Consider the following 27,955-nt stretch of genomic DNA (forward strand, 5'->3'; position numbering starts at 1 on the left):
TTTGATGACTTTCAAGGGCTCCACTTCTGAAGTAGTAGGGTTTTTATATTTTTAGCTGGGCTGGGGGCTGCAGAAACCCACTGCTCCTGCTCACGGGTGACTCAGTGGACTGAAATGGGGAAATGAACTGGGTGCAAGTAAAAGGTGATGGGGAGCTGGATCCTGAAGCCTCCACTCTGGATGGGAGACAGAAGGGTTGGGTACTGGTGGTGATGGTGGTGCAGTCATTTCTTGGTTTCATGCTTGATGGAGGGTTGGGTTCCTGCAAGTATGATAGCAGCTGTGGTTCTTTGAGTCTCTTTTGAGAAAGCAGTATGGTGTAGTGGACAGAGCCCATGGGTCTTTTCTATGGGTTATGGTCCTCGTAAGCTCTATTCTGTGGCCTTATGCAAGTTGCATGTCTCAGGAGCTCGGTTTCTTTATCTGTGTGATGAGCTTTTCTAAATGATCTCTATCATCCAGTGTCTGTGAGGTTGACTTCACAGCACACCCTCCAGCTCTGGTCTGGGGCTGGACCACTTAGAAGACTCAGGATGTAATTCTTACATCCATTATCACCTTACCACTCTGGAGGGACAGATCTGCCCTCATGGCATGTCGGGGATCTATGCTGATTTGGCCCCAGACCAGGGCACAAAGGCTCAAGCACTGTGTAGGGAAGGGGCCCAGGTGAGGATCTCCTGAACTGCAACACAGCAAAGGCACTAAAGTCACTTTAAAGCTATGGGAGAGCCCTGGTTGGTGTGGCTCCGTGGATAGAGCATCTGCCTATGGACTGAAGGGTCCCAGGTCAATTCCAGTCAAGGGCACATACCTCATTTGTAGGCTCGATCCCCAGCCCTGATCAGGGCACGTGCAGGAGGCAACCAGTCAATGTGTCTCTCTCACATCGATGTTTCTTTCTGTGTCTCTCCCCCTCCCTCCCACTTTCTCTAAAAATCAATGGAAAAATATCCTCGGGTGAGGATTTCAAAAAATAAAAATAAATTTTAAAAAAAGTTAAAGGACAGAAACACGTGATGTGAACACTAGTCAAAAGAAACCTGAAGTGGCTACTTGAATGTCAGATGAATGTCAGAATTCAGGACAAGGAATATGACCATGGATAAGGAAGGACATTGCATGAATATAGAGTGATCAGTTTCACCAAGAAGAGATGTCAGTCCCAAATGTACATGTATAGCAAAGAACAGAGCCTCAAAATACATGAAATAAAAACTGATAGAATGCAAAGAAGAAAAAGACAAATTGACAATTATAGTTGGAGATTTCAACTCTGCTCTCTCGGTAATTGATGGACTAAGAAGACGGAAAGTCAAGATAGATAAGTACTAAACAGCACAGCCCACCAGCTAGAATTTACAGGGCACCCACCAACAACAGAAGGGCACACATGGTTTTTGTGTGCACACAGGATATTTGCTGAGGTAGGCCATAGTCTGTGCAAAAGAATAAAAGCCTACTAGGTTTAAAATAATTGAAATAATAAAAATTATATTTCCTGTCCAGTGTGGAATTAAACTAGAAATCAACAACCCAAGATAACTAGAAAATTTCCAAATACCTAACCATTAAAACACCTCTAAATAATGTGCTGGTCAAAGAGAAAGTATCAAAGAAAATTAGTAAATATTTTGAACTCATATACATAAATTTGTAAGATACAAGTAAATCAATGCCGTTAGTGAAATTTATAACATGAAATACTAACATGAGAAAAGGTTTCCAAACAATCTAAGCTTCCACCGTAAGAATCTAAACGAAAAAAGCAGAGAAAGGAAATAATAAAATAAAAACATAAACCAGTGAAACTGAAACAGAACTATAAGCCTTTCAAATTGAACAGATTCAAATACAGACAGACAAAAACAGTCCTGTATTTCGAGAATTTAGAGTGTGTGGCAGTCCTTTCTTTTGTTTTCTGAGGCGGGATTCATTCTTTTTTCTTGATATTTTTCTGTACCCTTTTATTGGCCTTAACAGGACCTGTGCTTTATATGTGTTTCTTCCGCCCTCTGCTGGGAATTGGTGGGTTTGCAAATCAGATTGAGCCTGGGATGGAGGGGCTAGCTTGGATGTGGGAACAGCTTCCATTTTCCCCTGGAAGGCCCAGGGCTCTCCAACTCTGCCTGGTCAGCTGGGCCATCTGCTGCTTCCAGCTGAGTGTGTCCCTCCCACCCCAGCACACAGAAGCCCCCAGCAAACCCTCAGTGACCAAGTGAATAAATAAGATGAGAGGACAAGGAGAGATGGAAATGTAATCTTGGCTATTTCATGAGTATCTGAGTTTAAAAATCACTAAGTTCTGATTTATATTGGCTTGTGTGAGGCAGTGGAAATGGAGCTAGGCTCAGTGCTTATTATATGTATGCACCCAATCTTTAAATATGTACTGAATTTGCTCCTGCCCTCCTGTGGGCTCAGAATGGTGCTAGGAACTGGGGGTTCAGTGTTGAATGAAGAAGATAAATGTGTCCTCTGCCCACAGTGCAGCAGGGCCAGGGCTGTGGGGGAGGATGGAGCCCAGGAGAGATGGGGTGCTGGCAGGTAGTGGCCTAGCAGGGAGTGCTCTCAGCAGAAGGCCCCAGACAGCAGGCAGACAGGCAGGAGAACTCAGCCCGTCACAGGAAGGGAGACAAGTGGGCTAGGTGGGTTCAGCAGATTGGGGGGATGGCACCTATAAGCCAGGGGGCAGCACTCTGGAGAGGAAGGAGCCTGGATTGAGTTACATAGGCAATTGGAAGATATCCATGGGTGTCAGCAAAGGAAGGATGGCCTGATTTGAGGTCCTAGAAGGTCCCTGGTGATGTAGGCAAGATGTGTCTCCTTCACATGTTCCAGAGCAAGAGCTGATGGCCACAGAGTGTGACTGAAGGGAAGCCATGTTCTCAGAGCACTGCAACCAGGACAATCGGGCACCAGGCATGAGCTTCTCCGCCTGCCTTGGAGGGAATGGGTACAGAGTCTCAGCACCTCCCTGGGGCATGCAGTGCAAGGGCTGGCCTTAGCTCAGTGCTTCCAGGAAGGGCTGGGAATTCTTTTTGTTTGTGATGTTTGGTGGCACCTTCACATTGCCACCACAAAATGGGGCAAGGCGACACAGGCTGGTGCAGTCCGCAGAGTCATGGGTACACTCTGTGGGTTCCCAAACATTCCATCTACACCCATGGCCCCTGACGGCTGATGGCACATGGTATCCTCTTACCAGGCCAGCCCTGTACAAAGGCTGTACACATCTCCAAGTGCTGCTGGGCCCCAAAATAACCTGCATCTCCCTGGGATAGGCTGAGCCCAGGTTGTTAGTAGAGGTTCTCAAGGGACACATCTGCCACAGCCCCCACATACCCAATACCAACACACACTGAAGTAGGTGCCAGGGAAACACCCATGTGCAAGTGTGTGTGTGTGCATGTGCGAGTGAGTGGCTGAGTAGGTACTTGTGAGTGCATATATGAGTGGTTGAATGTGTACATTTGCAGGTGGGTGAGTGTATGTATGAGTTGGTGAATGAGTGTATGTATATGTAAGTGGATGAGTGTGTGAGTGTGTGCTTGTTAGAGTGAGTGTGCATATGTGAGTGGGTGAGTGAGGGGGTGGGTCTGAGTAAGTGCATGTACGAGTGGCTGAGTGTGTGGGGGTTAGTGGGTGCTTGTTTGAGTGTGCATGTGTTAGCGGGGGAGGTCTGAGTGACTACATGTATGAGTGAGTGTATACGTGTGCAAGTGGGTGAGTGTGTGTGTGCAGGTTGGGGATATGTGGGTGAGTTCATGTGCGAGTGGGTGAGTGGGTGAGTGGATGTGAGTTGGATGTGAGTTGCATGTGCGAATGGGTGAGTGGTAGTTGCGTTGGGTGAGGGGATTAGTGTGTGTGTGAGTGGGTATGTGGGTGAGTGGATGAGTAAATGGGTGAGTTGGCAAGTGGGAGTGAGTGCATATGTGTGTGAGTGGGTGGTTGCATGTGAGTGGGTATGTGTGTGAGTGCATATGTGAGTGGGTGCATGTGTGTGGGGGTATGTGCATATGAGTGAGTAGGTGAGCATGTGCAAGTACGTGGGTGAGTGTGAGTGAGTAAATGAGCATATGTGAGCGGATGGGTGGTGGTGAGTGGGTGAGAGTGTGAGAGTGGATGAGCATGTGTAAATGGGTGCATGGGTGGCAGGTGGGTGAAGGAAGGAGATAGGCCCTCTGACTTAGTGTAGAAGTCAGGTCAAAATGCTGCCCCTCAAAAGGAGCTAATGATTTTTGCTCTCTGATCTTAATTTTTTTATAACTTTCATGTCATCATACAGTGTCAAGATGGTTATTTTGTTTGAATTATCAGAGGAAATAATTGGCCCCTTAATCTGTCGTGAGTTGAAAGTTGCCTGGTACCATCTCATGTCATGGCAGCTGCTTTTTTTTTAAAAAAATACATTTTATCGATTTTTTTACAGAGAAGAAGGGAAAGGGATAGAGAGTTAGAAACATTGATGAGAGAGAAACATCGATCAACTGCCTCCTGCACACCTCCAACTGGGGATGTGCCCGCAACTAAGGTATATGCCCTTGACCAGAATCGAACCTGGGACCTTTCAGTCCACAGGCCGACGCCCTATCCAGTGAGCCAAACTGGCCAGGGCAGCTGCTTTTTAATATAAATTTTATACTTGAGGTGACTAGATTAACATGCAGTTATAATGCTTCTCAGCTTCCCTCAGTGGTAACATCTAGAATACAATAGTGGGAATATCAGAACCAGGACATTGACACCAATACAGAAAAGACAGAACATTCCATCCCCACTGGGCCCCCATGCTGCCCTTTCATAGCCACAAGCATTTTGTTCTGTCCATACCTCTTCCTCAGCCCCTGGCAACCACTTATCTGTTCTTCATTTCTATAATTTTCTTATTCGAAGAAAGTTATATAAATGGAATTATACAGTGTGTAACCTTTGGGAATTGACTTTTTCTCTTGGCCTAATTCTCTGGAGATTTACCCCAGTTGTTGAGTGCATAAATAATTTGTTCCATTTTATGGCTGAGTGGTGTTCCACTGTGAAAAACACTCCCCCTCCAACGCTCTGGGCCATATGGTCACAAGTCTCCCATCCCTCCACGTCCTAACCCATAACCTCCCACGGTCTGCAACCCCCCTCTGCCAGCTCACTGCCCTTCCCAATTTATTTCTCAAGAAGAAAGACAGAACCTGAGTACCAGGTCACTTGGTTGTGTGGTTATTGGTTCCTGTTTGGCAGACTACTGGAATTCCTAACAGATAGAGTAGGAAAACTCTGGGGGGGAATTAGGACCAGTGGTTCCCCAGTGTAACTTCACTCAAGAGGAATCGGGATAACTTCGAAATGCTGCTTCCAGGCCACCTGGGTCTCCTGGATCAGGCCCTGATGGGCAGCACACCCCATCCAGGTGACTCCAATGCCTAGGTCTCCCTACTGTATCACTGCAGGATGACGAAGTGAGCACTGGAGTACAAGGTGTGCACTGGGTCACCAGGTGGGCACTGCACAACCAGATGAGACACTGGGCCACCAGGGGAGCACTAGGGTACAAGGTGGAGCAGGGCCTCCTTTCCCAGACTGGAATCTCCCAGCTGTGCTGTCATCCTAGAATAGGACACCTGCGTGACTGCTGCCCTGGAAGCAGTTCTGGAAAGTAGGGGTGACAGAGCTTCCCCCAAGAGCCCTCACAGTCGCCACATGCTGCTGCCTGAGGACTCATCCTGTGACTAACTCCCAGAGGGTTTCACATGGGTGAGGAGGGAGGTCCTCCCATGTTAGCCCTGCTCTGTGGACCTACCTCCTTTCTTCTGGCTCCTGTATCTCCTGTCACTGTTATCATAATTATTTCTTTTTTTTCTTTTTTCTCTTTGTTCCCATAATGATTTCTTGACAGGCCCATACTGTTTATCTTTGTAGGACAGCACAGTACCTGTAGCTAAGTAATTGCCAAGGAAATACTCGTTGAATTAACAAAGTTATTAATTACCAATTACCTATGAGGCAAATTTCAGTCTGCTTCTTGCATTTATGTGTTCCTGGAGGAAAAAGCTGGGGTGAGAACAGCCAGTTTAGGCTCAGGACCTGGTCTTTGATGCCCATCTCCTATGCCTCATCTGACCTGGCTGTGCCACACTGGGGTGGGTTGTGTTACAGTGGGGCTGGCTGTGCCACATCAGGGCAGGCTTTGTGGCTCCACCGAGCTTCCCAGGAGGGGCCATCAGGAAGCATTCTCCAGTGTCTTTCCCCTTACCAGTGCCTCCTCGGCAGCAGAATTTTCCTGTGCAGTGGCTGGGTGTTTGGCATCACATGCACTCTCCCACCGCTTCCTAAATGCAGTTTTAGCTATGTCACAGAACCACCCATTGAAGCTGACTTCTTAAATCCATCAAGAGTTTTAAGTGAAATTTAAATGAATATGTTTTACACATGTGGAAATAATCTATACATGTGATGGATATAAGGTTTGTATGTCGCATAGGTAGAACATAAGTGTGTGAGCGTAACAATGCAGGCGAGAGCAGAAGTGGAAGCAGACTGCTGTGAGGTTCTTGTACTCCATGTAAAGTGACCAAGACCACTGGACATTGTCCTGTAATAAGTTAGACCCTAAAGCAATGACTGTGATAACAAAACAGAGGGTTGTAACTAAAAAGTAGATAAAGGAGGTAAAGTGGCATCATAAAATGGGTGCATTTAATCCAAAAGATGACAGAGGGGAATAAAAAACAATAGAAATGAGGAACAAAGAGCAGATAGTAAAAATAGAAAACAAATAAAATGATCAGTTTAAACTCAGCCATTTTAGCAACCACTGCAAATAGTTAGAGATTGTCAATAAGATAAAAAGAAAAGCAGGTCTAAGTGTACTAATATGCTGCCTACAAAAACTCACTTAAATGCACAAAGTTAAAAATAAAAGAGGGAAGAAGATCGACCATGCTAACACTAACCAAAAGAAGACTGGTGCAGCTATGTTAATAACACAAAGTAAATTTCCAGCCAAGGATATTACCAGAGATAAAAATGATCTTTCATGATAAAGGACTTAGTACATTGACAGAACATGACAATGCCAAACATTATGATGCTAAGGATGGAGCTTAAAAAATATAGGGAACGAATAGGAGAAACAGACAGATCCACAATTATAGCAGAGATTTCAACACCACTCTCTCAGTATTTGATAGAACAAGCAGACAGAAAATTATAAGATAATGGCAAACTTGGACATCCAGCCGCTCTAATTGATATTTTAGAACTTTCCACCCTTAACACAAGAACACACATTGACTAAGATGAACCACACTCTGATCCATAAGCAAGTCTCCATAAATTTAAACTATCTCAAGGATTACAAAATATGTTCTCTAACCATAATAGAATTAAATTAGAGATCAAGAAAAGAAAGATATCCCGAAATCTCCAAATATTTGAAAACTCATTAACACTTCCAAATATTTCATGAATCAAAAAAGGAATCAAGAGGGAAATATGAAAGTATTTTGAAATGAGTGAATAAAAAGCACAAATGTAAAATTTGTGGGATACAGCTGAAGCCATACCTAGAGAGAAATTTATAGAACTAAACACCTTTATTAGGCAAGAAGTAAGGTTTTAAATTGATGCCATCAGCTTCTTCCTTAAGAAATTGGAAAAAATATGAATATGTTAAACTCTGTATCATGTGTCAGGATTTGCTAATGAATGGAATGGGGGCAGAGAAGGGAAGTACTGTGGTTGTGGGGGTTCAGGTCTGAGCAGTTGGATGGCAGGAGTGCTAAAACAGGGGAGACAGACATCTGAGGGGCCTGGGGTGGGTCAGGAGTTATGGTCCCACGTGTTGAATATGGCTATCTCTTAGAGATGGTGGTGGCGTGGGAGTTGGATACAAGTGTGTTCAGGGCTGAAGCACATCCATAGATGCTATCAGCACAAAGTGGTTTTTACTGAATGGGCTTCCTCTGACAGGCAAGTGCTAATGGGCAAGAAGGGGAAGGCTCCTCCCAGCCCTTATAGGGAGACAAGGCCTGCTTCTCTTCCTCCCATTAAATGAATTTAAAATATATTAAATCTCCAGCAATAAAGAGAAAAGGAGGGGTCCTCATTGGTGAGAGAAATCTGCCAATTTGTGGAACACCCTTCTGACTTTTTGGGGTGACTGTGACCACAGGAGTCCAACTGCTGCTTCCCCTTGATTCCCCAACTTGCTCCTGTGTGTTCCCAGGCAGCAGCGGCCTCTGAGGTGGGAGCAAGCCCCAGACACTCTCAGGGTTGCCTGGAATGAGCAGATGTTCAAGGGCTTGGCAGGACAGCCAGGATGACTCCATGCCTACCAAGAGGCCCATGTTCCTCGGAAGCCACCTGCCCCATGCTACTTGCTGGCTGGCTCTACTTGCCAGCTGGCATAAGGTGGGTCCTTCAGGGTCAAGGTTACTGAGTCACAGGTGACCCTAACGACTACCCTGGACTGCTTTTTGTTCCCACCAGTCTGCAGAGAGCACTGTGACACGCCCTCTTGACATGTGATGAAGGCACTGGCCTCTGCAGCAGTTCACTGGCCTGTGTCTGATGGCAGTTGACAGCCTACAGCACTCCTGGCACTCACTGACCCACTTTCTCCACCATGGGCTGGAAACATTTACATAACAGATGGCCAGGGGGGCCTGCTGTCCCCCTGACACAGGAGGAGGTGTTTCTAATTAAAAAGGAGGCGGGCGCCCCTGCCTGGCACCACGAGATTCAGTTTAGGGGTGCTGGGAACTCAGCCTTACACATACTGGAGTCCAAAGGGCTTGCTGCAGGGCACCTCTGTAGGAAGGAGTGCTTTTATCTGATGCCACACCAGTCCCTGCAGCTAGAGCCTCCTCTCCTCCCAAGGGTCACATGCACTGCGCTGTTCACCAGAACTCTCTGGGTGACAGAAAGGGTCTCTATCTGTGTTCCTCCATTCGCAGCTAGTAGCTACAGGAGACTGTTTTCTTAACACTTAAATGTGGCAGTGAATCTTTATGTTAAATATAAATAGCCACATATGGCTAGTGGCTACTGTACTAGATAGAGGACATTCATATAGAAGGATGATTTTTAAAATTCTCTTGCTATGTATTATACCTTCATGTTAAAATCCTTGCTATTTAAATGCTCTGACTATGAATAATTAGAACTAATAGTTGGAGTGTGTTGAAGTTGCCTGTAAATATATTTTTAAATGTGAGTGCTTATTAATGCAGAAATAGAATTAGAAACTGTCATTTTGCCCATGCCCGTAACTGCCCTTTGCAGGAGTCCCCTACATATCACATAGGTAATGGTATGTACTTTGATTCTGTGCTTTACATTTGTGTTTTCCTTTTAGCATATTTTTAGCAGAAATATTTTACAAGGAAAAAAAATTTTTTGCCTCATGAATACCTCTAAGTTTAAAGGAAAAGCTTGCTTTTTTAACCTGTAGTCTCTCCTGTGTGTGGACAAAGCCTCTCATCTTCATAAGTTACATCACAGGGCCAATGTCCAGATAGCCTGTAGGTGCATGGGGACACATGCAGGTTTCACAGGACTGTTGTTCTTGAAGGACTTTGGCAGCCATGCAGGCAATGTGACATTGTCATTAGTGAAGGCACTAAATGTGGGGTAATGTGTGAGGAGCTCTCGCAGAACCAGCCCTTGGTTCCTCTCAGGGCTTCCAAAGCCTCATCCTTCATTGTCCTGGCACACTCTCAGGTATGCACCTGGGCAGGTGGCAGCTCCTGAGGGCCTATCGTGCTCTCCTGCAGAATCGGCCCAGGGTCCCTCCTGGCCCTCTAGTGGAACCACTGGGCCCTGGCCTGCACCACGGTTCACCCAGAATCTTCCCCCAGCCAGTCCTTCCTTCCCTTTCTGTCCAACAAAGACACTCTGCTGTCAATTCCCTAAGGCCCCCAACCCCTCATTCCCCACCTGCCCACGCTCCCCAAGACCAGTAGGGTCCCTTGTGCTGCATTTCCTCTTCTTTCTGCAGGACCCCCGTGACCCTGTGATGTTTCTATACCCACATGCCCCCTAACCTGCGCATCCTGAAATATCCCTATATATATCACCCACACCCTGTCATGTTCTTGCATACCCAGGCAGGTGGCTCTTCAACCTTCCCCCTACCCGTTTTGTGCACTGCACAGACAGGGGCCCAGAGAATGCCTGCTTAAACTCCCAGAAAGGCTACACCACCACCACTCACTTATGAACCCTGCCCTCAGAGTGAAGCAGCACCACCCAGCCCTAGAGTTAGGGTCTGGTGTGCCCCGGCCATGCCCCAGTATCTGGGTCTTGCATGCCTGGTTCTCCTAGACCAAGCATGTCAAACTTGTGGCCCACAACGAATATTTTTGCGGCCCAGCCAATATAACAGTATGTAAGAAACATTTTAGTAAAAGTTTTGTAACTTAATTTTTACAATATCCTCTTATACATAATTATTAATAACGAACTACAACGTTCACTACTGACTGATTTCTATAATCGTGTTGCATTCATTTCCCTTACGTGCCTTATGCACTGGCGCACCATTTCTCTCCACTAATACTAGCAGTGAATATTTTAACAGCCGATTGCCACGTCATTAGTCTTGTACTGACTTGTTTGGTGTGCACAACAGGAAATAATTTCACTTTCAGAGAACAAGAAAAATAGGTTTATTTGCGTTATGCTTATTAATTTGTGCATTTTTTCAGTGTCTGGTAAGTTAATGTTCAAGAAATAATTTTTATTAAAATGTTCCATTATTTTATGTTAATGATGACTCATTTATTTCAGTCCTTTGTATTCAGCATGTCTCTATAGAAATAAACCTACGTTTCTATGAAAATTGAAGCTTTTGTTTTTTTGAGACCCACATAAACTTAAACCTTTTGGCCCATGTTAGCCTTTGAGTTTGACATGCTGGTCCTAGACCTCTCCCTGTCTGATCTGAGAGTCCTCTCCCCACTGTTCACTCCAGCCCTCACCTGACCTTGTTTTAAATCCTTGCTGGTGCCTGTCTCGTGAGGCTGCTCCTGTGAGGGTGAGGGTGACCTGTCCTCAGAATCCAGCCCAGAGGAGGACACGATCCTCTGCAGGAAGGGGCTGAAGCCAGAAGCCCCATGCAGCTGGGTGTGGGGCTCAGGTCAGTGCTTAGTCATTGTCCTCCATCAATCACCCATTCAGGCCAAGCCCCAATGGCCTGAGCACCAGCACACAGTCTTGGGAGCACATTGTGCTCCTCCCTCCAGTACTCTAGGCCCACTGCCTGAAATCACTCCTTGTCTGTAATTTATGAAGTAAAGGCTCTTAGAAAAAGAGCCTGCACTTTGCCTCATGGGCTAAGCGCTGAGCCAGCCATCTGCAGAAAGTATACAGCAAACAGACCAATGATATGGGGGTTTAAAGCATTTTCTGAAAACTTATAAAGGGGGACACTCAGCTATTGGAAATTTAGTTGATATAGACTAAATCCACTTTATAAGTGAGAATTACCAAGGAATCTCAGCTCTAGATGCCAAGGACACACCACTACCTGAACTTTCCTGACGTTTTAAGGGTGAAGGGAGTCGCAGTGGGAGGCTGGGGATCCTGGCACCGATGTGAAGGAAATGGGCAGAACTAACCTCACAGCAGAGGAGGCACTCACTGGATGCACATGCGGGCCTCAGGGCTTACTGGGTGACCCTGCTTCCCCTCCAGCACCTAAGAGAGCTGTTCCTTTGTTACAGAGGGAAACTGAGGCCAGAGGGCTTGATGACCTGCACTTGTCACGCAGTTACTGAGCAGTGGGGCTGGATCTGTTCCTGGAGGGCTTTCCTGAGGCCCATCCCCCCACTTCCCTGTACCCTATGCCCCAGCAGGTCATTCCACGATGCTCTGGGAAGCCTTTCCCTGGGCCTCTGCCTCTTACCAGCAGCCTCCTGCCCCTCCAGAGGCTGGAACATCCTCCAGTGCATTGGCGGTTGATGTTCTCAGTTATCAGCAGCTGTGCCTTCTTCTTTCCAGGTGACACCATCTGGGCCCCATCTATCCTTCCTCTCGGCACCCTTGGCACCTTAAGCCACCACCCCCAGACGCATTTTGGGAGAAAGATGGAGTCCAAGGTCTCAGAAGGTGGCCTGAACGTGACCCTGACAATCCGCCTGTTGATGCATGGAAAGGTACAAAAGCACACGCCCTGCCTTTGTCACTCTCCTCAGAAGGAAGGCAGCAGACCAGCTGGGAGGAAGGGAGGTCTTGCCCAGAGCTGGGGCCTTTGCTTTGTATTATGCTTTTAAAAATTCTAAGCAATCCCAGACTTACAGAGCAGGAGCAGTCCAGCCTAAAGTACGCTTCTCCTGGAACCATATGAAGCTAATAAGTTGCCCAGGTGACGTCCTATCCCCAAGTACCTTAGTGTGTATTTCCTACCTGCACGGGCATTCTCCTCCATCACCACCTGCACCATCAAGTCAGGACAGTGATGCTGATCTGTTCTGGTCACCTGACCACAGACTCCATTCACCATCCTAACCATCCCAGCACTGCTCTTCCTAACAGGGCACTCCGAGGTGCCCTCCCACTCCATGTCCTTGTCGTGTCTCCAGCCTCTTTTAACCTGAAAGACTTGCCCTGGTCTTTTTTGGCCTTTCACCTTTGAATGTTTCTGTCCAGTTCTTTTGTAGAATATCCCTCACATTGGCTTTTTCTGATGTCAGGAAAGTCACCGAAGCTTTCCTATCAGGTGGCCTAGATTTCAGGGTGTGGCCCATTACCAATCACCTAGTTAGAGAGATACCTGCCAGGTGTCTCCGACTAGAACTGCTTTTCTCCCACTAATAGGTAGATGCTTTGTAGATACCTTATTTGTCAGCAGGCTTTCAGTGCATCCACTTATTCATGTCTGCATGGACTCAGGGTTTGTTGTTTTTATTCTATTCCCTGTTCTGTCACTATTTATTTTGATACTCATATTGTCCATGACTTGGCCAATGGGGGTCCCTCCAGACTGGCTCTTACATCCCTTTGATGTGGCCTGTCATTTTTATGCCTGGCTTCTGGCTCAAAATGCTGCTTATGTTTCATCTGGTGCTTTCCCTGCCATAGTCCTGGAATCAGCCATTTCTCCAAAGAAGCCTGACTTCTTTGAGGGGAGGACTGTGTTTGAGGCCCAGATGGGGGCTTGTGGTGTGATCATCACCCTTGGTCTGTCATTGGTCCCAGACAGAGCTGGAAAACATACATGTGTGCCTATGTATGAATGTGTGTATGTACATGTGTGAATATTGTATTATCATATGCACATGCATACACATCTGCATATTTATTTACATATTGCTCTCTCTAGATGTTGGGCCCCAGTATTTCATACCCCCAATTCCAGTCCAATGGCACAGGATCCATCCAAGCTCCCCCGCTGTCCCATGTTTGTGCCTTGAGAAGCCCGACTCTCAGGGGGCTGGCAGAGGCTCTGGCCTCATGCCTGTGGCTCTGCCCACCCAAGATTTCCAGGAGGGAAGGTGCTCACACAGAAAGAGCGTCCCTTTCTGTGATGGAGAGGTGACCACCAGCCTTTCCTTCCCTTGACTGGGGTGGCATTTGGTCAAGGCTGTGGAAGCTGGGTGTGGACCATGGCAAGCAGTCTGTGGGGTCAGTTATATGGCCCCACCTCCAGCTGCAGCCACCACTACAAGCACCAAACCCTGCCCATGGGAGTTGAGGTCACTGACCACCACCAGAGGGGTCACTACTTCATACCCAGTTGCCTTTTACTGCCTCATTCCCCACTGCATACCCCCTCCCCAAGGCCTGGCGAAACATTGTAATTGCTGAGGACTTTGTTGTGATAAAAACAATGAGTTTTATTTTGAAAGATGTTGTTCTCTATGGCTAGAAGCGAACTGACCCTGCCTTCATGAGATGCACAGTAGCACCATGTGGGTCTGTTCCAGGCAGAGAGGTACTGGGATGAGCAGGCCTGGCCGGGACCATGTGTCCGAACTGTCACGGGCTCCAGGCTTTAGCACCGTGGTGGCGAGTTTAAGGGTGTCTTTGAATGTTCTACCTTTTTAAAAAGTCAAGTAGCAAAGGGAGTGCTTATTTTTCTTTATATCACAAAATCAAGGGATTTTTTTTTATATTTTATTGATTTTTTTTTACAGAGAGGAATGGAGAAGGATAGAGAGTTAGAAACATCGATGAGAGAGAAACATCGATCAGCTGCCTCCTGCACACAGCCTACTGGGGATGTGCCCGCAACCCGCAGGCCGACGCTCTATCCACTGAGCCAAACCGGTTAGGGCTCAAGGGAGATTTTATTTTTCATCCATTTCTTGCAGGGTTTCCTTGCTGCCTTAAGTGCATAGGTGTGCCTTCCAACTTGTTTAGCTGGAAAGCAGCTAGCCATTCTCTGCTCGGCTGTCTGTCAGTCAGAAGCACCAGTGGTGGTCAGATGGGCACAGAGGGACCCTCTGGACATAGGGCCTGCAAGCCTTTTCATGACCACCTAAATGTCCCTTCCTCACGCATAACAGTGTCTGCCACAGGGTCCTTTCTCCTTCTGCTATATGACGTCAGCTTTTTGTGATTTTTCCTATAGGAAGTTGGAAGCATCATCGGGAAGGTAATTATTGAGTAAACTCTCTGCCTCTGTTGGAGTTTCTGTGCTTGCGGTGGGGGTGGGGGGGTGGGGAGGGGGTTGTCCACGGGGCGGCAGCTTCTCCATGCAGTGAGGATCCCAGGAGAATCCTAAGACTCTCACTCTCAAGCTGAACCACTATGAAGCTGGTCTGAGAGCAGCCCCACCTCTTGCCACCCTGATAGCCAGACCTTCCTCCCGGGTGTGAGAGCTCAGTAAGAATTCCTTTACTTCCATTCATTACAGCGGTCACCTGCCTCTGTGAGTGGTAGTGAGTCTCTTTCATTTCCATTCCAAAACCGAAGAAACATTCCTGGGGAAAAGTCAGAACCCATTTGGAGCCTGTGCCTGTAGGAGAGGTCAGGGTTGAGGCACTGCCCTCCTGTTGGTCCCATTTTGACCACCTCAGGACCCCTGGTTTCCTAAGTGGTCCCTGTGCAGTGGGGGCACCTCCAATGCTCAAAGTCCAGCTCTTTCCATATGTACCTCAGGGGGTCTCCCCATTCCTGCACCCATGGACCTGGTCCTGCTTTGCCTGTGATGAAGATGGGGATGGCTGTGACCTGGGTGTATCCCATCTCCACTCCATGGAGCAGGTGCCCTGGCCAAGGGTGGTGCCCAGTCAGGTCCCTGGGTCTCAGCCCATCTGCCCACAGAGCCTCGTGCCCCTGGGTGAGCAGCTGGGTTTCCTCCTCTGTGGGCTCACGAGCCAGATGTGCCGAGGGCTCAGTGAATCACATGTGTGTCAGGCTCTGGATGGCACCTGTAGGGAGCCCTGCTTTCTGAGGACCTGCTGCCCTCTTGCCCCGGGGCATACTGGGGTGCAGGAGCTCCTGACATTTCATGCTGCTGCACCAAACTCAGGGGTCTGCCTGTAGTGGGCCCCTGAGTGACCTTTCTTCCTGTTGTCTAAATCTTTCTTCCAGAAAGGAGAAACTGTGAAAAAGATGCGTGAAGAGGTAAGTTTGCGTGCATTAGCTGCATCCTGTCTCCAATAGGCCAGAGGGCCACAGCAGACACTGCACTAGATGAGGGGCACACAACAGCTCGGAGGCCCCTGCCCTCAAACACCCATACCCCCGAGGTTTCCGCAGGAGCTGTCATGGGCACAGTGCATCCTTACTGGTCACTTGAGTCCTTTCTCTAATTAAAATCTCACTGTAGAGGGTAGTACTGGAGAGAATTTTACTGTTTAGTGCTGAGCTTTGCCCTTCAGGGGCCAACTGGATATGTTTTCATCAGTTATTGAAGAAGCCAACCCATGACTGGCCCCACGGCTTTAATCTAGTTTCTGGGGTTTGCTCAACTCCCTTCTAGAGTGGTGCCCGTATCAACATCTCGGAGGGAAACTGTCCAGAAAGAATCGTGACCATCACGGGCCCAACTGATGCCATCTTCAAGGCCTTCGCTATGATCGCCTATAAGTTTGAGGAGGTAAGATGCACCCATTCAAGATAGGCAGTGGACAGGGCTGGACCCAGGTGGTTCTTGGGCACCTGTGTCAGTGAGTCACAACTTAACGTTTGTATGTATTTTTATTTTGAAATTGCCTAAAATTATTTAAAGATATATTTCATGTTTTTTATTCAGAGGGTGATCAAGCTGGAGAATACATTTGGAAAAATGTGTCACTCTGTCTGTCCAAACATCCAGGCTCTACCAGGTCCTAAGGGCAAATATCAGGCCCTTTGTCTAGGCGCCCTCCGATCTGTGCCCTGCCCTGTCCACAGCAGCATGGTGGCCGCTCTGACACATGTCCCTGTGGTCCCCTCTGTCCATCCCACCACCCTCTCCTTGGCCTTCAAGCCTCTGTAACCAGTCAGCCTGGCTGTTGTGCCCTCTTTCTGCACATTCAGCCATTTTCCAGGGTGTGTGCTCCTCCATCTAGAAGCGCATGCATCTCTACCCTGGTCCTCTTCCCCCTGAATTGGGAGCTGCTCAGGAAAGGGCCCTCACCACTGGTCTCTGCAGCCTGTATCCCCTACCCCCTGGCTTGTCAAGGGCTCCAAGAATAGCCTTGCTTCCACACTCTCGGTGTTCACACACAGGCTGTTAGCCAACAGTCACACCTTCCATCCCCAGGACATCATCAACTCCATGAGCAACAGCCCTGCCACCAGCAAGCCCCCGGTGACGCTGAGGTTGGTGGTCCCCGCCAGCCAGTGCGGCTCCCTGATTGGCAAAGGCGGTTCCAAGATCAAGGAGATCAGGGAGGTAACAGGACCCTTCCCAGCCCGGTGGGTGCTGAGCCACTGGGTGGGTAAGGAGGTATGTGCAGAGGTGCCGGGTACTGTGAGGGAGGGGCATATGCCCCGACTGAGAATAGGCAGGAGACTCCTGGGACAGAACAGATTATAGCACCCCACCCCAGTCATGTGGCTCTGGGGCACAGAGGCCCTACACAAAGGGCTTGTGGTCTCTGCCCCAGTTTCCTGGAAGAACAGCTGGGATGGAGTTGGCAGGAGCTGCAGACTCTATGGTCACATGTTCATTCATTTCAAGGAAAGCCTAATCCCTCCCAGAAGGAGGGCGGCCATCCAATCTGCATTCTTTCAAGAACAAGAGGTCACAAATTTTATTTAGGCCCATCTAGAATCCATCTTTCTCTGTGACCTCAAACTCCACAGAGGAGATAGAATTCCGCACATTTGAAAAAATATGACTCTCTTTCATCTCCTGCAAATGCCTGTCTGCCAGTTAAAATGCCTCCTAGGCAGTGATGCTTGCCATGCACGAGCTCTGTGCTGGACAGCAGTGGGCTGAGATAGCTGAGACCAGCCCACAGGGGCTCCCCAAGGAAACATACAGAGGGCCTGCATGGAGGGAGCGACATGGGGGTAATGTAGGGGTGGCTTTCCAATGCAGTGTGCCTTAGACACACCCTCAAGAGAATCCAGGAAGCGCTACTTTGGCACTCACTACCTCCTCCTCCCTCTGCCATGCTCCTTCCAACATCTGGTCTCTCTAGTCCACAGGTGCCCAGGTCCAGGTGGCTGGGGATATGCTGCCCAACTCCACGGAGCGGGCAGTGACCATCTCAGGGACTCCTGACGCCATCATCCAGTGGGCAGTGACCATCTCAGGGACTCCTGACGCCATCATCCAGTGTGTCAAGCAGATCTGTGTGGTCATGCTGGAGGTACAGGCTGTGGCTACTTAGTGTCGGTGGTGGCAAAGGCTTTGGTGCCTCAGGGGCCCTGAGGATTCACGAGGTCAGGATTGTATGGGGTCTGGGTATCAGAAATGTGTCCCAGGTCCCTGATCTAGGCCCAAGGCCACATGAGTGGAAGCCGTGTCCCTGATCTAGAGGGGCAGTGCTGGTTCCTGCCCCCTGTAGGGTGGGTCTGTCATCTTCACTGGGAAAGCAGGGGAGAGGACACATGGGGAGGCATGTGCCCCTCACTTTATTTCTGGAACTGGATGAAAAGTTATTAGTCCGTGATGTGAGGGTGCTTCAATAAAGGTTTGGGCCTTAAAAACAGTGCAAGTCTGCAATGGAGACAGGTCTGCTCTGGATACAAGTTTGCACCGGAGAGGGATCTGGATCTGCACTGGAGACGGGACTGTGCTGGAGATGAGCACTGGAGGTGGAAAGGCTGCTTGCTGTGGACAAAACTCCTCCTGCTGAGCTAGCTGAAGTTATCTGAGCCCCCACAAAGGGCAGGACTTAGGAAAAGCACATAAAAATGCCCAAATTGTAAAGACAGAATAGTATACAAAGGGATTAAAAGCCAAAGGAGAAGCAAAGACGGTACAACCTCTTTGAAATTTTGGGGAAAAACCCTGAAATTTAAATTTCAACCAATACCCAAAATGCAAGAGGCATTGAAGCAATCAGTAGTTCTCTTTCTTTGAGCTAAAATAAAGTCATCTTGCCTCAAATGAAAGGTTCCAACAGTTGTGCTGGTGGCCAGGGTGCCAGGCCCCTCCTCTGCCCCCTGCTCATGGTCCCTGGGCCTGAGGATCTGCTAGAGAGTGACCACCTCAGCAATCTCCCATGGGAAATAAAGCCTCGCTGGCCGCTGTGGGCTTATCTCTCTTTTATACTTGGCTTGGTGTTAAAACCCATGTCCAACTCTTTAAAAAAATTGTAGTTTTTATTTTCTTAAAGTATGATATTTTGTGACGTCAAAAATATTTTTCTAAATGTTGTTCTGAAGTTTCCCCAACCATTGGTCATAGTGACAGTTGGTGCTGACCATGTTCCCTTTAGTGTCTGGCTGCTGGGACCCTAGAGGGCCACATGGACAGTGGCAAGTGGCCTGGGAACCTGAGTGCTGACAGATGGCCATCTGTGAAGCAGCAGTGGGCACCTCAGGATGGCAGTTCCAATATTGACACAGTCACCCACATACCTGATCAAGGGTCAGAACAGAACTTGTGGTCTCAGAACTCCTCCCAAGTGGCATTGCTTGTGCCATGTTCATGGTCAGACAGCCCCTGGAAGCAGGCTTGACCCTCATTGACTTTTGGGTGCTGGCACCCCCAAGACCATGGCTGGAACTGCCCTGTCTCCTTCCTGATGGCTGGAGGCTTATGTGGACGGTGAATGGTGAAGTGCACGTGGCAACATGAATGATAAACATTGGGTGGAGATAATGCCTTGTTCTTGTCGGTGTCATGATGCTCTCGGAGGTTGGGAGCAGCCCTCCTACCTGGGAAAGAAGATTCATTGCACCTGGTAACAGTTGGGTTTATTTCTAACTGAAGAGTTACTGTACAAATAGAGCAGAAGACCAGAGGATTTCCAGGCATGGCTACAGGGTGGGCCTCCCACCCTTGAAAGTACCACGGAGACCCTGGGTGCAGGCAAGTTGGGTGGGACCCTGTGGAGAATGACCCACAGCTGCACTTTCCCCAGGGGGGAGCAGGACAGGGGGCTGTAATCAGCCTCTTCTCCATCAGAGGAAGTCGGGAATCAGGAATCCCAATTCAGAATCGGCAAGATGGCCTGGAAGAGCTCGCAGTATCAGGATTGCAGATGCTACCATTGATGGGGTCAGAGGGCCATGCAGCAGGGATGATGGGCCAAGCAATGGCATGAGTAGCACGATGCCCAGCTCAGGAATGGGAGCAGCAGCCAGACTGAGTCATCTGTTTGAAGCAGTGAGAACAGTCCCTCATTCACTCTCGGTTTAGTCATGATTCTTCCACAGTGAGCCCTGAGTCCAGTCTGAGACCACAATGAACCTGTTTGCACAGAGACATTTTGGGAGGCTCAATCATAACTACCAAAATACTAAACCCCAAATACCAGCTGGGGTCAGCTCACAGGTCTTCTCAACACCCCTTCCACTTTATGGCAAGGTTGTACAGCACTACCAGGGTCACACAACTGGACCAAAGTTGAACAGCACAGCCAAAGTCACACAGCATGGTCAAGGGAACACAATCTGTTCAAGGTCTCATGATGTGGCCTGGGCTGCAGAGTTGAAGCTGCTACTCACACTGCTGTCCCACATGGCTGTGTGTTTTGGGTGGAGGCACTCTGATATCACACCCGACTGGCCAGGTTGTGGGCTGGGCCTGTATGGGCCATGGCCTCCAGAACTCCAAGCAGGGACTTGCTTCCCTGCCCCACTCCTTCTGCCTCTGGCTGGTGGTGCCACTGACTCAGGAACTCTCGACTTGGTCACCAGGCCTGGCCTATGGCCTCTGCAACCAGGGAAGACTATCCACCAGAGGGACAAGGAGGACTTGATTGCCTCTGACCAAGGTGTTAGGTTGACTTTATCGGAATCTGGCAGAATATCATTCAACAGAAGATAAGAATCCTATATTTTGGGACACAGAATAATCAAAGGAAATTATAGCAAACATCATCATGACTATGGAATATTTCCTTTGGACTCGGTGCTTTAAAAAAATGGCTTTCACTCTGTAAAATACATGATTGTCTAACCACTATATTGTACACCTGAAACTAATACAGAATAATATTAAACGTGAACTATAATTGAAAATGAAAAAAAGTATGGGGAAAAAAGTACGGGAGCAGGGGAGGTCACTTACAAAGAACTAAAAAGAAAAATTGCTTTTTTAAAAAAGAGTGAAATTGGATGTTTCTAACTTTGCTATGATGTCAGCTGGACATCACCACAGGCCAAGCAAAGCTTTGGGGCACTGGGCCTGAAGGGCCCATGGTGGAGCTATGCACAGCCCAACTTATTTGGGAGGATCCAAGGGAAAAGGAGAGTTTTTCTCTCAGGACAACCCCAGGCTAACACACAGGTGGAGCAACAGCGTCTAGGCCTGGAGGCAGCTGTCTGTTCATCTGAACATGGGGGGGGGGGGGGGGGTCCCGCGAGGACAGGGTCACGTCTTTCCTTCTTAGCCTGTTCTCAGACCCATACTCCTCACTGTCCTGCTGGGGTGATAGGTGCCCATGTCGGGTGATTGGCACCATGTGGGGTGATTAGGGCAATGGTTAAAAGGAGGAGGGAGGTGACCTCCTGGAGGAAACTGGGGTGGTGAGGGTAAGATTTCAAGCAGGTGCCCTGCCACTCTGGGGCATCCCCCTACCCCTCTGGCACGGCAAGCCTGGGGCACTGGGACAGGTTAGGGTACAGTGGTGGGCGGGCTCGGGAAGGAGGTCTCCCCACCCTCATGACTGCCACGCTGTGAGACTGTCTAACGATCTCTCTTCCTCTCCTGTCCCTTTTCCTAGTCCCCACCGAAAGGTGCCACCATTCCCTACCGCCCAAAGCCCGCCTCCACCCCTGTCATTTTTGCAGGTGGTCAGGTAAGAGCCGACCCGCTCGCGGCCTCCACTGCCAACCTCAGCCTTTTACTGCAGCCCCCGCCGCTGCCCGTTAGTGCACTCAGGTTTTCTCCCTTCTCACGTGCACGTCTCCTGCCCCCTGTGCGCTGGATGCAGAGCTCTCCCGGCCCACTGCCAGGCACCAGCAGTGGGCAGTGGGGTGGATGTGGGCTGCCATGTGAGAAAGACTGAGCTGTGCAGTGTCCAGCAGACAGAAAGGGCCAAGGAGGATGCCCTGTGGAGTCTGGGCCCCAGAAACATCTCCCTGACTGGGCACAGTCTCACACAGTTCTGCCTGGGCTGCGCCTGCTCAAATCTAGCTCTCAGGTGTTTTTAAGAAGTGAAGATAGGAGGGCCAGGAGCATTACAGGTGACTTTTATGAATCCTGGTTGAGACATGTAGGACTGTAAGAGCTAGGGTCCTATTTTCCCCTGAAACACACATTCCCAATTTTCCACAGATGAGTTCCTAGGAGCACATGAGGGAAGAGTCATGCCTCTGAGGAAGGAAAAGCTGCCCAGTCAGATGAGAGCCTTCCTGGTCACAGCAGGCCGTGAACGTCCGCTTCACACACCTGTTCACACACCTGTTGTTTTGGCCGGAGCCGCTGTCCTACCAAGAAGGGCTTAGAAGTCCAGGGGTCAGAGAAATTTTATGCAAGACCAGCAGTTAACTTAGTAGGGCCTAGAGAGAACTGAAGAGATGGAGCTGTGCCCAGAGATGTCTGAGCAGGAGCTTTGTCCCACTCACCTCAGGGTTGCTTGGCTCCAGTAGATGGATGGACTTTGAAAATGCCCAGCCAGTGGTGCCTGGAGGAGCTCTGTGTCCAGTTGGCAGTGATGTGTGTCTTTGTTCAAGGGAGAGTTAAGACAGACTTACCACAGGGGATCTAGGTCAGAGAGCATGGCCATGATGTTCTACATTATCATTAAAAAAGAAAGGAAAGAGGCAAATAACAGCTTTCTCCATGTTTCTCTTTACGATGTAAAGGAATCTTATCTGATCTTCAGCATTGACTCATGTTAGGTGAAGAACAGGGCATGTGTTTCTACATTTTTACTAGCATCTGAGTGACGCAGCGGCTCCCACTTGTTTCCCAGCATCCCCATCCAGATACTGCCGCCCCCATGGATGTCCGTATTTGTGGCATCTCTTGTCCGCCGCCTGACTCACATTGTCTCCCAATGTCCATGGCCTTTGCCAGGGGAACCTTCACACTCATCCATCCTCCTCCTACAGCCCCAGGTTGGAAAGGCCCTGAGGCAGGGACCTAAGGACCCAAGGCTATGCCCCTCTCCTCACCAACCTTAGGTTGGTGATGGGGAGTCACAGTGGACCTTGTTCAAGTCTGTTTTCTTTCCCCCCACAGTTGTGGTAAGTTAGCAGGTTAGTTACCTGTGTGGTCTTGATGCTAAAGTAGGAACAAACCCATGATCACCCCTCAGTGAAGTGTGGGGCTTTATTTAAAAGGGATGCACATTAATATTAACACAAACAGGGGCCCAGGAAGACCTGGCTGGGGTGGGCTGTGGTCAGCACCTTGCCACCCATCTCATCTTCTTACCTGTAAAACAATGGCAGCAGGCCCACCTCTCAGACACCGCCATCATCAGCACCTGTCCCGAGGCTATCGCCAGGCTGTCCATCTTAACCCGGCACCTGTGCCTTGGGACAGTCTGGTCCAGCCAGTGGCCAGTCCTGGTCATCTGTTGTGGGGGGGGGGGCAAAGTCACATGAGAGTCACCACTGTACTGCAGGTAATGAGGCAGAGGAGCCACAGTACAGACTCAGAATGAAGGTGTAAATGAGACCTAATGCAACAAGGGGTCCCCTCCAAATTCAGACCCTACGCTGCCCACATAAGGCACACTGCAAACCTGGACTTTAGAGACGTGTGGCCTGAGAATCACCCTGACTTATCTGTGTGACGATACTCCTCCCTGCAGGTGGCCTGCCTGTGGTCATGACATGCCCCTGGAGGTCTTGGGGGTGGAGGCGGTCACAGCTTGTCCGGTAGGCGCTCCGCTACAGAGAGGTAGTTCCCACTTCTCCAGCTTGTGACAGATGACACAGGTTTCATCTCGACCAAACATTTGATCTGTCGTCTACCTCTACCTCTCTCCAGAGAGAATAGTCAGCTGCACAAACAGTTTAAGCAGAACTGCAGACCACAGCCACCCAAGTAAGGGAAGATGAGTCAGAAACTTAAGATGTCCGGGCAAAGACCTGCCCTGTCGGAGCGCATGTGCAGTTCCACTCAGACATGCAGGGATTCGGTACAGCAAGTCAGGCCTGTCACCCTGCCTGCTCTGTGGGGCAGTGTGTCCCAGGCCAGTGTATGTTTGGTGACACCCTGGACCATGGCCTGGTGGTACCTCCAAAAACCCTGAAAGTGAGGTGTGGATACAATTCCTGTGGATTCATAACACAAACACAGGCAGCACCCCACTGTCCTTTCCCCAGGACACTTGCTCTATCTGATAAGATTCCTTTACTTCCTATGAAGTGCCAGACCAGGGCCTCTCCTCCCGTGGTCCCTGTCCAATGGCTGGCTGGTCTTTAATTCACAGCCGTGCTGTTTATGATAAAAACTCAGCAGATGCAAAAAAAACAAAAAACACCATTTGGCAGAACCTTGGAAACCACCCTCAGCATGGAGTCCATGGAAGTGACTCTTGGATGGCCTTGAGGTTTCCCTCTCAGATTCACAGAGACCCATGTGAGTGGGCATCAGGTGTGCATGTAAGACACGACATGGGGGCCCCACATGGCTGGGTGCTAGAACCCATGTTCCTCCACACCTGAGCCACCCCATGCCTATAGGCCCGAGTGTGGCTGGCCTGGGGCTGGTGTGCACATTTCATGTCACCGAGGCTTAGTCTTTGGTCTTTACTCTCCCTTGACTCTGTGTGATTTGTTTTTTGATCATGAGTTTCTGGAAGCATCTTAGTTGATAGACGTAGAGGCAGGTGGTGTGGGTGGGATCTCTGTCTGTCAGGGGGGTTGTGTGGGGAACAGGTGGGAGAGGCTTCAGGGCCTCACACTCGCTGTGGCTGGTCCAGTCACTGTCTTGAAGGCTAGGGAAACTGTGAAACCAAACGAGGCCTTGGGACCCATCCTGGTCCCCCTGGGAGCTGTGCCATGAGTGTGCTACCTGCCAAGTCAGAATAGCCACCCTGTCCTCAGAGGTTAAAAGATGAACTGGTTAACCTCTGAATGATTTGGGTGCATTTCTTACTTAATCTGGCTTTTGCAAAATTAGTTTTGAGTCACCTCTTAAAGGTTTCTTTTTTTTTGTTTGGTTTTCTTGGCATAAATATTTCCTAAAAATGTGTACTCGTGATTGATTAAATATTCAAAAGGTTAATTATTAGTAAACTATAACAGAGGTCAGATCATTCTTAGTGTTTTCCTTTCAAGAAACTGGGGGTGTGGGGGTCGGAAATATTGAGGAGTGAGTCATTTCCTTCTCTCCCCACTGATTTGACTTCCTGCAGGCCTCTAGGAAGTGGGGTGCAACTCCCTGGCTTATGTGTGTGATTGTAGCTACAGCCAGCAAGGGGCGCTGTCGAGACTTGACTCCAGATCACTTCCCTTTGTCCTACAGGATTGGGGCAGGTGGCTTGGGGCCAGTTCACATGAAAGTCCCCCCCAGGAGAAAGCCTCTTCTGCAGGGGAGGTTTGCTACTTCCCAAGCTGACAGTGTTTCTCTCTCTAGGCCTACACGATCCAGGGACAGTACGCCATCCCGCACCCAGATGTGAGTTTTCACTTTGTTTGCCTTCCCTTCTCTTCTTGTCACCATTTACTACCTGCATGTTGCTGTGAACTGCTACAATATTAATATTAAGCAATAATATTAATAGTGTTTTCTCAGTGTTCCTGACCTCTGTCGTATCCAAATGACCTTGAATAACCTTTAACGTCTTAGCACTAATTCTACTCATGTGGAGGACTTGGCCTGATGTCAAATTGTTTTAATTGTTGCTGCAGTCAGTGGGGGCTTTCCTCCACACACAAGGCGGGCGGTGACTGCAGGACTGTCTTGAACCTGGCGTCCGCCCCACCCCCTATGGGCAGGAGTAGCAGTGTCTTACAAGCATCTAAGAAGTGAGATGACGTGTTGTCAAACAAGTCTGAGATGTGTCAAAAAGGGTACTTGAACACCCAGTGAGGCTACACTCTCCCATTTCGAAGCCCTAGTTGAAACAGAATCCACACGTGTATGAAGGCCAATGGTGACAGGCCTCGGTTTCATTCTAGAGTTAGTAACATCAGTGCTGGAGAACAGTGACAATCCTAATTCACTTCAGGAAGAAGCATCCTAAACTCCTGTGGCCTGGAGGCCAAGGGGGATACATGCAACTCTCAGGGCCAAGATATGGAGCAGCAATGGAGAGCAGAAGGGCTTTCTTCCTTGGGTTTAGCTATAGCAGATAAAGAGGAAGACACTAGCTGTGCCAGGAAAAATAGGGGGCGGGGGTTGTGGGGGAGGAAACAAGAAAGAGAGAAGAGGCTAAAGTCAGCAGTTGGTTTTGCAGCTTTTGGCAGGTGGAGCAAACCTGCAGCTTATTTTGAGAAGCCTTTTTCTTCTCTATACCGTCTGCACATTTGCCGAGCTTCAAATCCTCTGACTCTGTTCCTGACAGGAAGGGTCTCCAGGCAGGCGAGCCTGCATGGGCTTTGCAAACCCTTACACTTTGAATTGTGCAGGTGAGGGAGGGTCATCTGAATAAGATGCAAAGGCAGGGCAGGAGAGGGTTTTTAAGAAGTAACAGTAAGCATTGGAAATACAGAGATCAATTCACCATCACTGAAGGAAATTTTCTATTGAGTAGAAAAGAAAGACTGATGGTTTTTCTCTTTTAAAAAAACACCTTATTAATCAGCACACATTGGAATTAAATGATAGGGGGTACGGTGAAGAGAAGTCCCTCCCCACTCATGACACCCCCATGGCCATTTTTAAAGGTTCCTGGTTTAAACCCTGCGGTGAGGACGGTGTAACTCTAAATCAGTGGTGGGCACATTTGCCTGTCCCCGCTGGGAAGCCATCTTCCTCCTGCCCAGATGTGCTGATGAGGCCCCACTTGGGGCACAGCTCTCCATTGTTGGGAGGTTGGTAAGGCTCACTCCAGTCCCCCCTCCTGCCTGCTTGAGACCACTGCTGCAGCTGTCCATGGCCACCTCAGCCTCTCCCTTGAGGACATGTGCTGATACCTGGCCCTGCCAGTGATATCCCCACCTACTGCATTCTCTGTTATGTGGGATGCTCTTCACCTTTCTATGAATTTATTTTAATCAGATCTCAATGGTGGGTCGAGGGTGAAGGTGTGAACCTTCTCAGTCTTCTCCAAAGAACCATCAGCAGCTTTAAAAAAAAATTGATGTCTCATACTCTGAGGCATTGCCTGTGAAAATCAGAGCAGGGATCTGTGAGACCCCAACAGCTGGTTGGAGCCACCCTTAGCCCAGGAACCTTTCTGATGCTGGTGATGCCTGTCCTGCATTGTCTTTGCCCACAGCCCACGGGACTAAGGAAGGCAGATTTTAGCACCTAGGGGAGGGCTGGCCGGGATCCTTTGTGCAGGAGTGCCGGGCAAGGAGAAGGGTTGTGTGTGGGCCCAGGTGGGGTCAGTGGCACTGCTATGGGCAGCTTCCACAACCTCTAATACAGTGGTTCTCAACCTGTAGGTCGCAACCCCTTTGGCGGTCAAACGACCCTTTCACAGGGGTCGCCTAAGACCATCCTGCATATCAGGTATTTACATTACGATTCATAACAGTAGCAACATTACAGTTATGAAGTAGCAATGACAATAATTTTATAGTTGGGTCACAACATGAGGAACTGTATTTAGAGGGCCAGAAGGTTGAGAACCACTGCTGTAATGGAATGCTCCCAGTGGAGGGGTCGGGATATCAGAATGGAACCAAGAAGCCTGGTTTCTAGGATGGCACAGCCTTCATTTAACCCAGGGCAAGGAAGCCTTGTGCCCTTAGAAATTCGAATGTGTGCAGCAGCAGGCATGAAGACCTAGCTCTTTGACCTTTTTACAGCTGGAAAACTCAACAGTGGTCTGGCCTTTAGAGAAAGGCACCAAGTTGATGCTCAGACCCACAAGCCCACTGTGGTCTCACAACTGCTGCCTCCTGGCTCAGGCTCTGAGCCGACAGAGAAGGGTTTCTGGTCTGAAATATCCACTTGTGAGCATAGGCGCCTGTGTGAGGGTGAGGGATTTTGATTGATTTGGTTGATTGATTTTTATATCAATCACTTGTTTTGCTATTCCCATGTGATTTTCTGATTTTCTCAGCTTCTCTTAAAAGTGGGGAGTTTGACAGGTGTTTTTTTCCCCAGATTAGTTTAAACTGTGTTTGGTTGAGATGTGGAATAGGTGGCTACTTATTGTGAAATGGCTTTCTGTGCAGAACATTCTGCTCTCTGAACCAGCAGTGGGATGGGGAGCAGCTATTGGGAGCAGACTAGGAGCTTTTATAAATGCTTTTCTTGCAGGCACAGAATGTTGAAGACTTGGACAATCACTTATAATCCATCCAAAACAAAAATAAAATTACTGTGATG

General features: G+C 48.8%; 1 protein-coding gene across 8 annotated transcripts in view; it reads left to right on the forward strand.

Annotated features, from left to right (window-relative positions):
* Nucleotides 1-27,955, forward strand: part of PCBP3 (poly(rC) binding protein 3) — a 207,905-nt gene that overhangs the window by 162,323 nt on the left and 17,627 nt on the right. For 4 of the 8 annotated variants that reach the window (XM_023763566.1, XM_023763565.1, XM_023763563.1 and 1 more), the window contains exons 5-12: nt 11,998-12,152; nt 14,570-14,593; nt 15,535-15,567; nt 15,926-16,042; nt 16,691-16,822; nt 17,577-17,747; nt 21,276-21,350; nt 25,088-25,129. In XM_023763566.1, coding sequence (XP_023619334.1) covers nt 11,998-12,152; nt 14,570-14,593; nt 15,535-15,567; nt 15,926-16,042; nt 16,691-16,822; nt 17,577-17,747; nt 21,276-21,350; nt 25,088-25,129 — 749 coding nt within the window. Of the gene's footprint in view, nt 1-8,327; nt 8,407-11,997; nt 12,153-14,569; nt 14,594-15,534; nt 15,568-15,925; nt 16,043-16,690; nt 16,877-17,576; nt 17,748-21,275; nt 21,351-25,087; nt 25,130-27,955 lie in introns of those variants that run through there. The other 4 variants (XM_023763560.1, XM_023763561.1, XM_023763567.1 and 1 more) reach the window with 3 other exon arrangements.

This window comes from Myotis lucifugus, unplaced genomic scaffold (assembly GCF_000147115.1).
Source record: "Myotis lucifugus unplaced genomic scaffold, Myoluc2.0 scaffold_291, whole genome shotgun sequence".
Taxonomy (NCBI): domain Eukaryota; kingdom Metazoa; phylum Chordata; class Mammalia; order Chiroptera; family Vespertilionidae; genus Myotis; species Myotis lucifugus.